The sequence below is a fragment of the Sturnus vulgaris genome, chromosome 4 (genome assembly GCF_052056855.1).
Source record: "Sturnus vulgaris isolate bStuVul1 chromosome 4, bStuVul1.hap1, whole genome shotgun sequence".
NCBI classification, from domain to species: Eukaryota; Metazoa; Chordata; class Aves; order Passeriformes; family Sturnidae; genus Sturnus; species Sturnus vulgaris.
The window spans coordinates 10,535,797-10,553,526 of NC_142246.1; the positions used below are offsets into that span (position 1 = coordinate 10,535,797).

Genomic DNA, 17,730 nt, shown 5'->3' on the forward strand with positions numbered 1-17,730 from the left:
GACGTTTGATGTGTTTATGAAGTGCTCTGGAGACTCATTGAGAGAATTTAAAATAACAAGTATAATAAAATCTTAGGATTTTTTTTTTCAATACAAGATCAAAACTGCTGTAATGTAGTGTTCATGGCCAAATTCTCAAGGCTATCAGCAACAGATGAAAAAATGCAAATGTGGTATGATCCACACAGATACCTCTTGCAGGGCTTCAGCATTTCCAGGGCTTTTCTTTCTCCTGGCCAAGTATTCCTCAGGTAGGCAGGTCATCCTCAGCAGTTAGAGCCATATTGTGAGAAAATTGCTGGAGATGCAATTGACTTCCAGAGAGGTTATTATACAAATATTAAAGGCTTTTATCTCCTACACTGAGACAAGCAAAAGAGTGCTTTAGATCCAATCTAACCGATTTTCCTCAAATAAAAGTTACTTTAAATACAATACGGGCTTTATCTGAGTAAGATTGAACTTGCAGTTCTCAAAATGATTGTCAGTGATTCTGAGTGCTGGTGAATACCAGTGGTCGATTACCAGCCAAGAAATGTCATTATGAAGACAGTTCATTGTGCTGGGAGCCCATTATCATGTAAGCACTTTCTTTGGCCAGATGAGCTCTTTTTTTCAGGCATACACCATCTCGTGTTTTTAAACATGAGAATTCTCCTAAGATTTATATGTTTCTAGAGATATTTTTCTAACTGCAGGATGGTGGTGTTTTTATTGATGTTTAAATACACTTCACGGGCTGTTAAGTCAAGGACAAACCTCAATTCTCTTTTTCTGTTTTTGTTTGTTTGTTTTTAAAGGTTATCATTAAATCAGCACATCACTCTGATGTTTGTTAGTGTAATATACAAAGTTGTCTAGCAAATATGAGTCAGTCAGAAGAAAAGATTCCCCAGAGGAGTCCAAGTTGTTTTTCTATCTGTCCCATCTCTCACTACTTAATTTTCAAAACTTGATTTTGGTTGACTGATTAAATCCTATTTTGGCTTTCACAAACAGGAAAGTAAAAAGAAATGAAAACATGTTACTGACTTCTATATTATCACAATGGCCCCTTGGCTATCTGTTTTTACATGTGTTTTCTGTTTACAGGGTTGTTATGATATACAGACATACTCAAGATTTGTCTTGTGGGCTTTTGTGGCTTGTTTTGCCAAACCTGAATTCTTGCTGCCACTGAAAGGAAGGTCCCACCCACACGTGGCTCTGTCTCTCTCTGGCCCTATCTTCCCATCTCCTCTTTGCTGCTAATAATAGTGTATACACAGAGATATGCACTCAGTCCAATTTGAGGCCAGACTGAGCTAAACAATAACTCAGAAAAAAACCTCCAGACAACCCAAAAGGCAAAAAACCAGCCCAAGCTGTCTACATGGCCTCTAATACTGATGTAGAAGCAGAACAGGGTGGGACGGTGCACACAGGGCAGCAGCTTTCAGCATCACATCATTAAAGCCATAGTAAAATCATACCTTACAGCTGGTGAGCTCTGTGAAGTATTCCATGGACAAAAGAGTTTAGAGAAAACGGTTCAGTCTTAGGAAGTGTGAGTTCGTGGTGCTTACACTTCCAAAGCCATTGAGTCAGGGCAATGCTGGACTTCATTGTGGACACCTCCCCATCACAGGGAGGTTCTGGGCCGTGGTGGTGTGGTCACATAGGGGAAGGGTGAAGGATTTTTTTGACATAAGTGTGAATGTGCTTCATACAGATGGTTTACTAAAGCCATACCACTACTTCTTCATCTACTGATAACAGACTTTGGTGTTTTCTTGCAGAGAGGGCACAGGCCAGTGCCTTTTGAAGGTGATGGGCATCTTCTCATGACCTGTAGGGATGACTTCATTATATCTAGACTGAAATTTGCCCTAATGCTGGCAACACTACAGAATCCCTAATTAAAAATTTGTTGATTTCTAAATTATGCCATTAAATAAGGTTTAAATAAAACTCCTGCTTTATACTTTGCTTAATTTTATTAAGACAGAATTAGGTGCTCCAACCTAATATATCCAACTGGAAGTCTAACATTAGTTTACATAGCTGTGTTATATGTGCTCTCATGCAAGGAATAGAAATCACACTATATTTTTATACAGATCATATTCACAATTATACGATTGTAAAATTGCATATTCCAAATGAAATAGATACTCTATACTTAGAGTGTGGTTTTACCAGAATCCAAAATACCAAATTACTGAAGAAATGGCTTGAAGCCTCTCAGCTGTAATTTGATCTTTCCTGAGCAGATTTGAACTCCATTCACATAATTGAATGTAGGTGAAACAAATAAAATAAAAATACAGTGTAGACTCAATATTTGGAGAATTGAGTGTTTAGAAAGCAACTGTATCCCTAAGGTGTTTCTTCATTCCAATTTGCCCACTTTGTTATATCTAAAATGAAAGGAATTACATAACAAGATAGGTTTTACTCCTCTGACAGATCTGAAATCTAAGGGGAAGTTGCACATCTAGATGGAGAGCCAAAATGAACGTAATTCACATTTAAATATTCCCAATCCTGAACTACTTTGGTTTCACTAGTATAATGGCCAAAAGCCTGGATACCTTAACTGAAATCACAGCCTCTGGCCTTCCTCATAGGTGTAATGCTGCCCAAAGTATTTCTGGGACAGGTGGGACAGACAGATTCTTTACTTTTGCATTATGTGTCTCTGCATCAGAGCTCTCCACTGGCTTCTCAGCAGGGAGGGACTTACTTTCATTAAGGGGCTATTTAATTGCTCTTTAGCTTCTTAAAGGAGCTGCAAAAAAAAAAGAGATCTGTAGATTGCTGAAGAATCACATACTTGGTTAAAACACATATTTTCATTAGTTTTGAGGACGGGAATATGTGATGGTTATGGCAGCTTGGCTCTATTTTGTTATTTAAGAGTAATCTTCCTTCTTTTCATGTAGTTTATGTTTGCACAAATCCATGCATTGTTTTAGAAAAAGGGATTACTGAAAGTTGTCAGACTAAATTTTTCCTGGATTATTAACCTGATAGAAAACTCCCCTGGAAAATCTATCTATTTTCTTAGCTCATGCTAAGAAAAAACAGAATTACTGCACACATAAATTCTGGATACTTTTGTACTTTTGCATGTGGAAAGCATTATTACAGATTCATAGCTGATCATACTGAGATTTTCAGAGCACAGCAAGACTCACTCATCATTTTGTTGCCAACAAAGAGCTTATCATTCTGCAAAACTTAAAGTGGGAATGAGACAATTATGCTGCCCATTTCTCCACTCTTAATGTGGCCAACTTGTCATCATATCTACAGCATAGCGTGTGCTGGATACAGGTTTGGTGCAATTATCCTAAGAGTAATCTGTGCAAATGTGGCACTTGATCAAGTTGGGTTTTTGGAGTATGTGTAGTAGGAGGAGAACAGGGACCAGCACAGTCCTTTCCCTCTGTTGGTTGTGTGAGTCTCATGGGAGGATTTGAACTTTATTTGAGTGGCATCTGTGATCTTCCACCGTGGTGCAAATCCATCATCTGCTGGTTTGTAACCCATAATTAAGGGCTGTTTAGACATAGTCAGGAAAGGAGGTGAAGCTGTGGGACACGACTGAATGGGAAAGATCAAAGAGCTGATTGATGCTTTTCAGCATCTGGAGAGTATATGCTGGAAACACAAATTTGATTATTCACTACTGCTTACAGCAGGGGAATTCTGCACACCAAAACCACTTCAAGATTCAGTGAGTTTTGCCTAAAAAAGATACAATATCTGTCCCCTTTATCTGTTTGTGCATCCGTGAGTAAGTGGGATATAACTAGGGAATTGGAATGATGCCATGCTACTCCTATTAGCCAAATGCCAGTGACAAGTATATAAAAGAAAACAGTAATATTTAGCATTGTATAGTAAATACAAGAGATTTAAATGTTCACAAATACAAACACTTGGTTTATTATGATTATGACTTTCCTACTACATTTATCTTTCCTTGTCTGATTGCATCCTGCTCATATTCTTTTTTATTCTCACTGCTTTCTTTCCTCCTTTTCTTAGGCAAAGCTTGGAGATGAAATTCTTGACTACAGGGACTTGGCTGCTCTTCCTAAAAATAAAGCCATCTATAACATTGACCGCCCAGATATGATCTCCTATTCTCCATATATCAGTTACTCTTCAGATGACAGGCATAGTTATGGGGAGGTACTGAAACATGGGTATTTTTTTTACTATGAGTTTCAGGTTTTATGTGCATCATTGAACATGTTGCCAAAAACTATTAAAATGTGCATAATTTTTTTTTTTTAAATGTAACTTTTATAGCTCTAGTTAATTGAGTCATGTCATCCATTCATTCACAATGCCTTCCAAAAAAGAAAAAAAAAGAACAACCAAACCCAAGATGTTCATTTCTGTTCATTTCATTTTTTAGTTTGTAGAAATTTAAAAATTGCTTTCTGTGATCATTTTTTAAAGAGATGACATGTAATTAAAATGTTTTTCCATGGGAGCAATTTTGCATGTGGTAGGAAACAGGAGCCATTGCTAATTATAATGCAAAAATGAGAAGCAAAGCCAAATGTCTTTCATGATTTTTTTTTTAATCAAAGTGTACCATGTTATTTTGGTAACACAACAATGGTATCACTTTCCTGTGTACAAATTTCTTTCAACTGTTCCTTACTTAACTTCATCCTCATGTCATGCATGCACTTCAGCCTTTTCATATATGATTCAATATGATACAGTTTGTGCTAATGAAATCTAATTTACCATAATACTAACATACTAATAACTAATACTAATTCTAAGTTTTGTGAAACATACTTGTATATAACTCCTGTCATGCAAGTTAGCTTTCCTTCTCTGAACATACCTACATTTCATTTGACTTTCTGACTGCTTTGATAATTTTAGCTAAATTTTTACAAATTAAGCCCTTACTATATGCTAGATATGAGCAAGATACATACAATCTAGCATGGAAGTCTGCCTTGTTCTCTCCAGGTGTAAGTGAATGGGCAAAAATAAATGCTATAATTAATAGTAATGATATTTATAATAGCCCTAGTCATGCTATCCCTTGCACCTTTTACACTTAATGAGTACCACTAAGGTCTCAGTACCACTGTCAGGTGAAATGCAGTGTGTATGTTGGGTTTTGCAGACTTTCTTCCAAGCCCTCTCTGCACAGTGCTGAACCACAGTAGTTCCATTGCAAGATACTAAAAAATAATCAAATTGTATTTGTTAAAGGGTTTAAACTGTATTCAGGTTTCTGATTTTACCAAATTGAAAGCTGCTGCCTCACCCTAAACCTGTGGAGCATAATCACTTCCTTTCTATGTCAAAATTTGTTGGTGTTGATGATGGTTGTGGAAATTTCTCCCCAAATTTCAGCATCCTGGCTTCTTAACCTGCAGCTGCAATACTTTCAGTCGATTTTCTCAACTAACCAAACCTAGTGTTTGATTTGGAAAGGAAAATGAGCAGCAAATTGTCAAATTACATGATGTTTAATTGAAAATAAATAGTGCAGACATTTTTCTCTCCCTTGAAACAGTCAGTTCTAGTCCAGATTTTGGAGGTTGTTCAATGCAGATTTAATTAGGGCTTGTGTGTAGTTTCAGGCAGTTGCTTTAACTGGGAATTCCCTATTGCCCTTCTCTGTGGCACAGGACTGGCCTCACCACATCCCAGGATTTTGTCGAAGAGACATCACTCAAAGACCAATATGAAATTATTTATATATTTGTCCTTATGTACTTAATTAAAAACAGATTTTAAAAATTGCCCTAACTTAATTGACAGGTGTTTTTCCTAACTGTATCCTATGTTATACATGGATAGTGATATTTTAAGAGTAATTCTTCTCATTAGTAACATCATGCATGAATTTGTATCACTAATTTGTTGTGTGTTGCTGTTTGCAGTCACCTCAGTTGCTCTCTCCAACACCTACTGAGGTAATCCCCAATGCCTTTGTTCTCCTACTCTGACCCATTTTGTGATGCATAAACCTGGTCATATTGATAACCAGCAGTGTCTGAAATGTGGGGTTTGCCCCTTGCCTCTGCAGTGCATGGGGTTTATAATTTATGATTTTCAGAGTGTTACTTGTGCTCAATACGTGCTCTGCTTCTGGATTGTCATCTGTATGCATCTGTCTCCACTGTCATCCATGTTTCTGCTTTCCAAAATAAAGGTTGTATGGTGGTCACTTCTTCAAGCTCTTCTAAATAAATTATATTGGGAAATATGATTTATGTTCACATTTAAGGCTGCCCGTGTAAGCTGATTCGAATTAATGCTTGGCATTGATTTCACGTCTTTTTTTCTTCACATTTTTTATTTCACAAATAGTTAAGCTACTTATACTATTTGTGCACACCTACTTCTAAGTCATTTGCACATACCTGAACTTCTAGGTCTATGTATTTTGACGTGCATTAATTAAGCTAGTCATTGTTCAAGAAACACTGCTTTGGAACCGGTGGAACCATTTCATTTATTTTCACAGATAGTTATTCAATTAAAAATCATGGATCTGGCTAATTTCTCCATTATCCCAATTTTATATACTGCAAAATTTTGGTAATCATGGAGAATTAAGGATTGTAAATAATTTTAAGAACTGGTTAACAGAGAACTTAACCAGTAGAGATGTAATTTATTTGATAATTTAAAAATAAAAGCATGTTTTATGTAATGCTTGGTTACATGAACTAGGTTGGCTGTTTCTTGCAGAGACACAAGGTACACAAAGGTAAGGTCTGAAAGAATATGAAAATTTGGTGTTTTGGAAGATTATAATAATATCCTTTAAACTCAGTTACCAAACTGCAAATATTAAGTTCCAAAAGTGATACTGGTGTGGAGATTGGGACTGCCATTATTTGTGTATACTCCCATGTTATCCAGCTTCTCTGTGCTTGCTGTCTCTTTTTAAGGAGTCTATGATCAGGTGCTCGGGCATCATCATATGCAAACTTGTCACCAGTTTTGTTGCAGGGATTTTTGTTAGAGGAGAGTTCCACTGTGTCATACAATTGTAGACATCACAGACCATTAGCTGACACTCATATGATATTTAAATATTATTACAAGACTGTGTAGAGCTATTGCAATACTGCTTGTAATTCTCTTCCCAAAGGTTAGAGTGAGTATTTCACAATGTGGATTCATTGGGGAGGAAATATCTCGAGCTGGACATGGAGGAGTTGAGGCAGAATGCAGAACACTGCACACTTGGGAAGACATCTCTTGTTCTTTGCTTTTTGTATAATTACTTCTGAACTTGATATTGAAGCAATAATGCCACTATACTAAGCTGATTTTCCACTTTTGAAAATGCAGCTGGTAGGTCTGGGTTGACATTGAAGGGACGGAGCATATCTTGTCCACAGGAAAAACCTCATGATGATGAGAATATTGTAAATCTCTGTAGAGTCAAGGATAGTCCCAGAGAAGCCAAATTCATCTAAACATCCATGTATGGACATGATTAAGTTCTTCTGATAGGAATTCGGGAGATGGTAGTAGGGGTAAATAGGATTTATGGTTTGTTTAAATGATGAATGATTCAGTGGGAATCACACAGAAGCCTAAAGGCATCCCCATATTCATGATAAGTGACTGACACTTGATACAGTATAGCTTATCTTCATGCTTCTCTACTGGAATAGGACAGGGGAAGCATGTTTTTGAGTATGACTTTCCATTAAAGAGCATTTGCAGGTTACATTGATTTGTTCTAATATGAAGTTGTTAACTCCAGCCAATTCTCCTGGGTCTCAAAAAAAGGGGAAATTTGAATTTGCTTTTATAGCTAGTTTACACAAAGTCACTTCCCCATCTATTTAACTCAGTAGTGCTTTTACTGTTAAGAAGACCCTACTTGCAAATTGCAGTTGTAGTTTAACTAGCTGTTGAAAATTAGAGGCTTGGAGTATGCATGCACGGTTTTAACTGGTTGAAGCCAAGAGTTCAGTGGGAATTGGATTGTATGACTGGCTCTGCACAATGGTGCAGTATTAATGCTAATGCTACACAAGTGTTAATATTGGGTTTCTTAGGGTAATGACCATGTTACAGTGTGGCACACTGGGCTATTTGTACACAGTCAGTTTCATGATGTAGTGAAACCAGCAAATGCTGATTTTTGTGTTGTCTGTAACCATTATGCATCTATTCATATGGGTACAAAGTCACCATAATACTGTCATGCTGACCTGAGCTCATCTTCCACCCACTTATATTTGTTCAGGAAATTACATTGTCCTGAAACAACACTTTTACAGTTCTTTTCAAATTAAATTGTAATGTTAAATTTATGTCTGTGCTAACTTTCCTGGCAACATGACCATTCTCTGGTACTTGGCAGAGCTCTTTCAGTCACACTGGGGGTGGAGGTGCTGAAAGCCACCTCATTTCATTAGGATTGCATGGAATCTTAGGGAAGCATCAACTCCCATCCACACAGCACAGAAACACAGGAGATGGGGTATTCTGCCTGTTTGAGAACTTAATTATCTTCCCTAATGACATGTATTTCCTCTCTTCCTCTAAGGGTGACCAAGATGACAGATCTTTCAAGCAGTACAGGACATCAAGTCCTAGCTCTGCTGGCTCCCTGGGCTATGGTCGCTACACCCCCACCTCCCATTCTCCTCAGCATTACAGCAGACCAGGTAATCCAAAAGCAGCCTTGCTTATTCTCTAGATTTTTCCATTACTTTGTGTTGTGTTGTAAGTAGAATTGACTCCAGAGGTTTAAGGTGGAATAGCAGTTCATTGCAGTGATTTATTTATGGTGAAAAGCGAGTTCCATGGGGAGAAAAGAAACAAGTGCTTCAGGAATGTGCATCCAAGAAAACAAAATCAGGCATTTAAGAAAAATTGATTTTTGTAGACACAAGATAGGAGAGTTTAAGGAACTTAATCCTGGTCTCATCCTGCCTGAAGATATACACTCAATCCACAGCTCTTGCAAGGGGTGGCACAGTAGCAGTGACTGCACACAAAGCCAAGAGGGTGAGCGAGTGACTTTGTGTTAAGTTCTTGTACCATAAGGTCGTGGTTCATGTCCCCTCTCCACATTGCAAGAGCTGGAGGAATGACTTATTCTGATAGCTGGATTTTGAAGGCCAAATTGCTTTAGTTGAGAAGTTTGCAGTGTTTTTGGCAGCTTTGTGCTGTAGTAGCAGCTGTGTCGGTGCACTTGTCACACAGACAAGAGGGATCATATCCTTTTGACCTTTGCATGGGAATTCTTTACAAAACCCCATTCATATCTGGGCTCTGTACAGAGTTTTATCCTCAGAAATAATCAGTGAAATTGCTCAAAATTAATTGTATTTTTTCTCTATTCCATCGTTCAGGTGAAGAACACAGAGCATTTATATTATTATTTTGTTGTCTTTTAATTTCATTTGGGATACATTGTAATTCTAAACTAGTTTGGAAATTTGTGATTTCTTAATCTTTCCAAGGGAAATGAAGATTTTAGAGGTAACAGAAACAGTTTTTACAGGAATTGAATATTTGTATTACACGAAGTCTGACTAAATGGAAATGAGGTGGAGTATAAAAAAATCTATTAGAGTGGCATTAATCTCTGCTGAAGGTCTGGTAGCTGTCATGCCTAATCTTAGTAGCACAATGTTAAAGCAAGGAGGAAAGACAAAAGGAATTCCAAATAAATTCTAATGCTTTAAAATTCAGAAGATAATCTTCATAATCATCATTTTTAATAATTGCCACTTGTTCTCCAAACTGTGTTATCAGAACATTGTTGCAGCAAAGCAGAGATGACTTGAGAATATTTTTCAAGGTACTTAATTGCATGTCTAACTTTCAGAGCTCAAATAACTTCAGGATGTTTCTTCAAATAATTAAATTAGCCGTGCACTGGAGTGCCCTGGTGCATTGTGAATTAAATCCTACCAGTGAGCAGCACCGACAGTGAGAACTGGACCCGCTCGTGGCACAGTTCTCTGCAGAGATAAGGCTCTTCCCATTCCATTTCATTAAATCCATTATGAACATTTCTCATTCCCTCTTGCAGCTTTTTAATATTCAGGTTTTCCCCTGAGTGCAGCCATGCTTTTTGTGGTTCCTTTTCTGGAATATTTTCTGATGCATTACAGCATTTTGGGTGATGCCCTTTCTGTCTGCGGACAGCTCCTGTCCCTTGGCTGACCCCTTGGCGTGGCCACTGACATGTTTTTAGCAATAACCAGAGAAAGATGAAGACTTAAATGTAAACTGTATATTTTCTAAGCATCAGGAGGAAAATGTTCCTGAAAAAAAAGGATGGCATTGTAATTTGTGGCTTTCAGTAAGTGAACTAAATAGTTTATTTTCACTTACTCTCTGTTGCCCCCAGCTGGTACTCACAGTCTTGGTACCAGTAGCTGCATCTCCCTGCCCCAACACCCAAGCCTTACATCTACATTCAGACATCATTACATCCCTTTCTTCAAAGGTAAGGTCCAGGAATGCAAAACCGTGCTGTGATAATGTAGATTTATTCAGCTGTGTTTCACTTTTATGTCTGTGCAAGCATGGCTTCCACTTGGATAAAATTTGTCTTAATTTTGTGCAAGTGCTTCCTTGATGTACTGTGTAAGTTTTACAAACTGAGTGGGTATGAGGTGTTTTATTTTTGCTTTCTCAGTGGGTGTTCAGTGTCTTTCAAAGGGGTAGAGGGAAGGAATTAGCTTTCATAATGAAATCGAGGAAGGGAAATATTTAAGTCTGTTAGTTCTGAACTACCTTTACCCTTTTTGGTGATGCTAAATATTATAATAAGCTTACACATTTGATACAACATAGGATGATCAGTTATCTAACCTTGCAACATACATTCAGACATTCTTCATATTATTTGTAGCATTGCCAAAAGTTATGACAGCTGGTTACATCAGTGCAGCTGCACTGACTATCAATTCATCTGTGCCATGTCTTATAGAACAGTAACTGAATCTTTTTTACTTACCATTAGTTTTTTTTGCAGTGGATATTAGCTTCTAACAACCTCCATGCTGTGGATGAGACAGTGCTGAAAGAATGCCAAGAACCTTTGAGGGAAAGGCTTTTTTTTCTTCAGTTGGTTAAATGTCTGAGAGAGAAGGCATTCACCCACCACATTTGTCTTCCTCCAAGTCTGTCTTCTCTAGTAACAATATGAGCTGTGAGGCCACATGAATAGCAAACACTTTCAATGCCTCTTCCTTGACTCTCATATACTCTCTGATATAAAGTAAAACTATTGTTCTTGAGGTTGTAACCAGTAAAGAAAAGGGAATGACCCTACCCTCTGCAGGAGCAAAACTTGCACATTCAAGTGAATAGCAAGTACTCATTGCCTTTGAAATAATAAATAATGGATCTTCGTTGGGCCCTGATGCTGACCAATGTCAGCTGAATTTCACTGGGATGAACAGGAACAGGATCAAGCTTGAGACATACAAATATGATCCTTGAGAGAAAATTTTGGAAGAAAGAGCTGATGAGATTAAACTGTTGTTGTTTAAGAGGCTACCTGCAAAGCTCCTTTCCATGACCAGAAGCAGCCAGCCTCCCATACATTTCTTGAAAGGCTGGCATAATCCCTGGTATTCTGAGGCACTGCTTGAACTGTTTTTTTGTTATCTGTCCTCTCATTTTGGTTGGTATTATTCAACCTGATGATTCTCTTACTAATAGAAACTTCCTTGGTGTGCTGCAGCACATGATTTCAGTGTATGGAAAGCTCTTTCTCAAAGTTCCATTGGCAGCACTCCAGTGCAAATGAGTTTCTGCTCAGTGCTACCTGCTGTTTCTCAGAGCAGCACCAATTATTAAGTGCTGCTGTTTGAATGAAGGAATCATCAAGTGGTAGCTCCTTGTGCCCAAATAATTATTAGTAATGTGATAAAAAATATAGTATTTTGCAATTTTGCGACATTTTTTTATTAAGGAGCTAAAATATTTTTTCAGACAGTACCTTACAATGTTTCTGTGAGACAGGTGAACTTTTTTATACTTTTCCTAAGTAGGTAGTCCTGAGCCCTGCCAAGATTAAATAGATTATTCACTGGTTTACACTGAGTTAATGTCTCTGTCCAAAATGAGTCAGAAGATTTACTTCATCCTCTTCAAGGTCTCTGAATTTGGAGTTCCATAATGTGGTTTTTTCCTTATCTTAAGGAGCCTTTTGATGCTGTGGATGTGCTCTTTTTTTCCCTTCAAGTGGTTAGTGTGGGAAGAGTGGGATTGTAGCAATAGCTGGTTTGTATCCAGACCAACCTTAGTTTTGCCACTTCAGTTTTAAGAAAGTGAAATCCTGCTTATTTTTTAAAGAAATACATATAGGATCCAAAAATAATACACTGCTTTACTATACTAGAAGTAATCTTTTAAAACCAGCACTCCACATATGTCATAAAAGAAATGCTTCCAGTAGACAGATACATTACTACCCTAGGGAAATTAAGACAAGCAAAATCTTCCTTTTGATTTCACTGAGGTTACCTCATATTCTTCCTGAGAATGACAGGGATCATAATTTTTTCCAGTGACAAATATGATTACTAAGTTCCTGTTCTGTCAGTGTTCTGCAGTTTACCGCCCATGAAGTGTAATGGGATGAGCTGTTATTTATCATGAAGGCAAATGATTTGGTTGTGCTCTTTTAAGGATTTTCAAAAGTCTTCAAAGTAAGACCTATGAAAACCTCACTTCAGGAAAGCTTCACAATTCATGCCACTGCAAGTCGTAGGTGTGATATTCCAAGCACCTCTGCTTGGTGTAGTAGTTCCTCTTGAGGTGATGGAGTCTCTGAGTGTGCTGAGCCCTGCTGAAAAAACGTCTGCTTAAAACATGGAAATTATCTTGCCTTACTAGCACAGCTTCCAAAGCCCTTTCTTTTTTTTTCTGCTTTGAAAACTTGAAAATAATTATTCATGAAACTTCAAAAAACTTTCTCTAAATAGTGCACCCTGGGCAGAGATATCATGCCCATTAAAGGGACCAGTTTTGTGAGTAGGCTTGGACAGCTCCCTCATTCAACCAGTAGCATCTTTGTTCTTTAGTCCTGAATTTAGACAGCTCTTACTTTAACTTGTTATAAAATTTCCCATCTTTACAGATAAGATAAAAGCTGACTAAGTAAGGCATATAAGCAATATTATACTTTCCCTGACAGTCCCTTGAAGATGGAGCGTGGTCTGAGCCCTGGTCAGTTGGCTCTGTGCACACAGGGTTAAAAGCATACAGCCTGCCCTGTCAGCAGCCAAACAACACAAGGAAGCTTTCGTGGTTTGCACTCAAGTTCAAAGTAAGCCTTCCCAGATTCTTTCCAAGTTAAACAACATCCAGGGAAGAGTTCAAGATTCTGGGTTTTTTTGCTCTTCACTGATCAGCAGAGAAGATCGCAGCCTGTGGCTGCTTATGGCAGAAGGCATACCCAAAAGTTTGACAAATTGCTCTCTCTGGTAGTTGTCTTTTCTCTGAGAATTTATTTGAAGTTCTTCTTAATACTAGGCAAACCTAAGAGAAAGAGATAGTTTATTGGCAAAGTCTCATTTTAGAGATTTAAATTATAGCGTAGCTTAAGCAGCTGTCTGTAATTCCTACTCATTAACTTTCTACATGGGTCTTTAGTTTGTTTTATTATTAATCACTGATTTTTGTATGCAAAATGTGAAATACAACGACTCATATGTTTGTCCAAATCAGAATTAAAGTTCAAATATGGGCATCAGTTTGTATGGGCGGGGTCCAAGAAGAACCTTTCCATCATTTTATCCTTAATTCTTCCATTTTGAGCAAGTTAGAGGTGATGGCTTTGCAAACTGCTCCACACAGATGATCCTTGCACTGAGCAATTTTTAGATTCCCTGTCCCCTGGTACTTGCACTTATATCTTGTGTTCCTACGAGTTTATTCCTCTTAATTAATGCTTCCTCCTGATTCCTTGCTGATACTACCCTGTCACTTATGAATGACTTTCTGTGTGTGTACTATGCCAGCACCTTGGGCACTGCTCAATGGAGTGATTATTCATGCAGATCGTATATTAATAGACATGTTAATAATATGCTAATTTTTAAGTCAATGAGGAATTAATACACTGTGGAAATTGCTTGAGCCACTTTGATTTTCTGTTTAAATTATAAAACTCCAATAGCAATATACTTGAGTGAAAGACTTTACAAATTTTTAAAGAATTCTGGAGATGTAAGGGGCATTATTTTAATAAGTATCTACCAGTACATTGAGGCTTCTTCTATTTAACAGGGATGGGCAGGAATCTGGGCAACAAGCAGCAAAGAAAGAGGGAATTCATAAATGTGGAGTGAAAACATGTCCCCACTTATTTCTTTTCAAGAGCAAAGTGAGAATGAAGAAACTGAATAACTGTCTGGTTTCTTGTCTGAGAAATACTTGCCTGCAAGCTCATGGTGATGCACCAGATTCTTAGTAATTCCATAATTTTTTCTTAACATTTTGGAAGGACCATAGGCTATCAGCACCTGTAGCTGGGATTTCAGTCTCTCAACGTCCCAAATTACACTTTTTCAGCAAGAAATCCCTGTTACTGCATGGTCGCAGCAGAATAGCTTTTGAGTTTTAATTTTTCACCTACTGTGAGGACAACAGACACAAAATGTAGGGTGTATTAGTTAGTGTACTGTCATGAGATAACACAGCACGCTCTTCTGACCTCGTCTGTCGTGTCTCTGCTCCCGCTGAGCTCGGTGGCACTGTCCCCTTGGCCTCAGAGGTGCATGGCAAGGCTGGCTTTGGTGGCAGTGGGATGGCCATGCTCCCACTGCTTGTCAGCAGAGATCACCTCCACGGGCATGGCTCTGGTGACCCAGTAGCTCTGTGGTTATGAAACATCCCTTTCATGAAGGCAGAACTCAGTTGCAGATCTCATGCCCTGAGCTGCTGCACTTTCTTTACCCTAGAGAAACTTGCTACAACTTCATCATTACTAGCCATTAAATTTGTGCTTCATCCACACTACAACAATTAACAGCAAATTAACAGTCATTTGATGTAAGAATAAATGTCATGTTTGCTTCCAGTTGCTTAACAGTGCTGTAAACTAAAAGGATTTTACAAGTCCCAAAAAAGTAGAGCTTTACTTTTTTGTTTGCCAAGCAGCACTATAATGCCATAGAGTGTGCTTCAGGGAAATAAGCCAAGAGGAGATGAATGGCACCTAATAAGCATTTGACAAACAAGTGGAAAAATGAATATGGAAAAATCCTATGTATATCTTGAAATTTGGTGAAGTGACTATGGCATTATAGATCCATGACTTGATAATCCAACCTTGTTTGCATAAAAATGCCGTGGCATGTTAACTGTGGGAAAAGTTTGCAAATAAAAGCCGAATTTCAACATCTTTTTGTCACTGATACATGCAGGATTTTTTGACTTAACCATAATGTTTATATTTTGGTCTAGTCCTGCTTTGAGATAATTTAAACACTACTGAATTATGTATTACTAGTTTCAGAGGCAGGCTATGAGCCATAGCATTAAACTTTTAAAACACTTGATCAGTAGATTATTCAGTTAAGGCTATGCAAAACACATTGCAAGATTCTGGATGTTTTTATCCTTTGATTTTCTTTTCTAAAGCATCATAAAAAGAGAAGTTTTTCACTTCAAAGTAGGGCATCTTAATCTGATATCTATCAGATAGTAATTTTTGATGAGGTGTTTGGGGTCTGAGTATACTATGCTGAAAAGTAATGGGTTTTACAAAAACATATATTTAATACTGTTGGATTAACAAGTCATTCGGAACAAGCTTTTATGCTTGAAATACTCTACTTTGCTTTCCATTTTTCTTTTATCTGCTTTCTTTGCTCTTCCCCTTGGAGGCAGTGAAAGTGGTCGGAGCACTCCAAGCTTATCCATGTACTCTGACAGCAAATCTTCACCTTCTGTCTATCAGCAGGCTCCTAGGCATTTCCATATTCCAGGTAGGCATTAACTGCTTAGCTTTTGATCTCCAGTTTCTGGCACCTGTTTGTTCTCTTCTGAATGTATTTTTTTTTTTTTTTGGCATTGGTTTGTGAATTTCAAAGTGCAGAAAGAGAAAATGTCTGCTAAGTGAATATCTGTTGTTAAACTTCATCTCCAAAATAAAAGAGCTGTGTGCTCATGTACCTATATGTTAAAAAGATTGCTTTACAGAAGGCACAGAATGAACAATGTTACCAAAAGTACAAAATTACAGCAGTGCTGGGTTAGTGGCTGAATTAGATGATCTTAGAGGTCTTTTTCAGTCTTAATGATTCTAAGATCCTATAATTATAGTGCCATAACTGCATAGATTGCATTTGTGTGCAGGAGGAATGACTGAAGAGGTTTTTGTTGTTTGTTTTTCTTATAACTCTATTATCTGAATTTCAGTAATATTAACATAAAATTTAAAAGAAGCTGGAAGACTTTAGAGCTGCAGGAGGCTCACTGTGGCTATCCTTGTATAGGTACTCTACTGTTTTCAAGTTCAGTCAACAAGCACATTAAACTGACATGCACACTGTTTAGCTTTTTGTCTTCTAAACACATTTACCTCCTCACTGTAATCGTTTGTTTATTCACATTTAGCTTCTGTAGTTAATGTTTCTGTAAACAGACCACAGTTAGCAATTGTATCTGCTCAGGTTCGTAGTAGTGAGTAAATCTGATGTCTGTACAATGTATATGGGAACCCTAGACTGTGGCTCTGAGGGCTTCCAGAAAATTCCTGGACAGCCAAACGAGCTATACAATTCAAAGTAAAGACAGATTATAGGATTTCCTAAGAGTATAGTTTGTATTACCAGTATAAACATTCATACCTGAACATATACACATTATTTGTAAATAATGGAGAAAATCCTTTTCCAAGTATGACAGTTTGTTGTACTCCTATGTGAATTTGAAATAGTGGCCAGTGTGCCAGTTTCTTTTTGCTGTCTGTGAAGTATGTGCTGGTAGTACAGATGAAAATACCTACATATCACCAAATGGATGCCACTCCAGTTGTCTTAGAGCATTTTGAGGGACTTAGTGGGGATTATGCTGCATAGGTAGGTATAAAGGTTTTCAGCATAGGATGGATAAAATTCCGTTCTCTTTTAATAACCAGTGAATGGAAAACCAGTGAATGAATGCACAGTCTTTGCTGAAGTTTTTTGCATTTTTATTGTTGCTGAGAGGAGACAAGAGCAGTGTGGTCTCAACTGTTTGCTTACTCTTTCATTCTTTCCTTTCTCTTTCCTCTTCCTCAGACACTGGCGTGAAAGATAACATCTATAGGAAACCTCCTATCTACAAACAGCATGGTACAGTCTGCTTTTCTCTCTTGCAGTTTTATCTGTGTGTCTTGTCAAAATACATACGTATTGACTCCCAATTTTGTTTGTTGTAGTCTTTGCATTTCATTATGTCCCTGTAACCTCAAATAGAAGAGGAGAAAAAGAAACATGAAAATTAAATAGTGTTTTGTATAACAGGATGTCCAAGGATGCAGTAAGTTCTCCAACACTGGGATACTGGTATTCTGATATGTCATGGTGAAGCAGAGCTGATAATAAGTGCCACATAAGCTGCCATGCTGTCCCCTGACTCTGTTTGCCCTCTCCTGCCCCTCTGTGCCTGCTCCTTAATATAAATCATTAGACAAAACTTCTCAGGCTGAGGAAAAAAGACAGGCAATAAAAAAAGTTGAATACCGTAATGGTGTTTGGAAAATCATAA

The 17,730-nt window shown here is 37.7% G+C and overlaps 1 protein-coding gene across 10 annotated transcripts in view; it reads left to right on the plus strand.

The window, feature by feature from the left end:
• Positions 1 to 17,730, plus strand: part of ABLIM2 (actin binding LIM protein family member 2) — a 128,039-nt gene that overhangs the window by 85,161 nt on the left and 25,148 nt on the right. For 4 of the 10 annotated variants that reach the window (XM_088163082.1, XM_088163089.1, XM_088163083.1 and 1 more), the window contains 6 exons: positions 4,036 to 4,182; positions 5,913 to 5,945; positions 8,549 to 8,669; positions 10,367 to 10,465; positions 15,864 to 15,965; positions 17,262 to 17,315. In XM_088163082.1, the coding sequence (XP_088019208.1) occupies positions 4,036 to 4,182; positions 5,913 to 5,945; positions 8,549 to 8,669; positions 10,367 to 10,465; positions 15,864 to 15,965; positions 17,262 to 17,315 (556 nt within the window). The remainder of the gene's footprint in view (positions 1 to 4,035; positions 4,183 to 5,912; positions 5,946 to 8,548; positions 8,670 to 10,366; positions 10,466 to 15,863; positions 15,966 to 17,261; positions 17,316 to 17,730) is intronic. The other 6 variants (XM_088163085.1, XM_088163084.1, XM_088163087.1 and 3 more) reach the window with 6 other exon arrangements.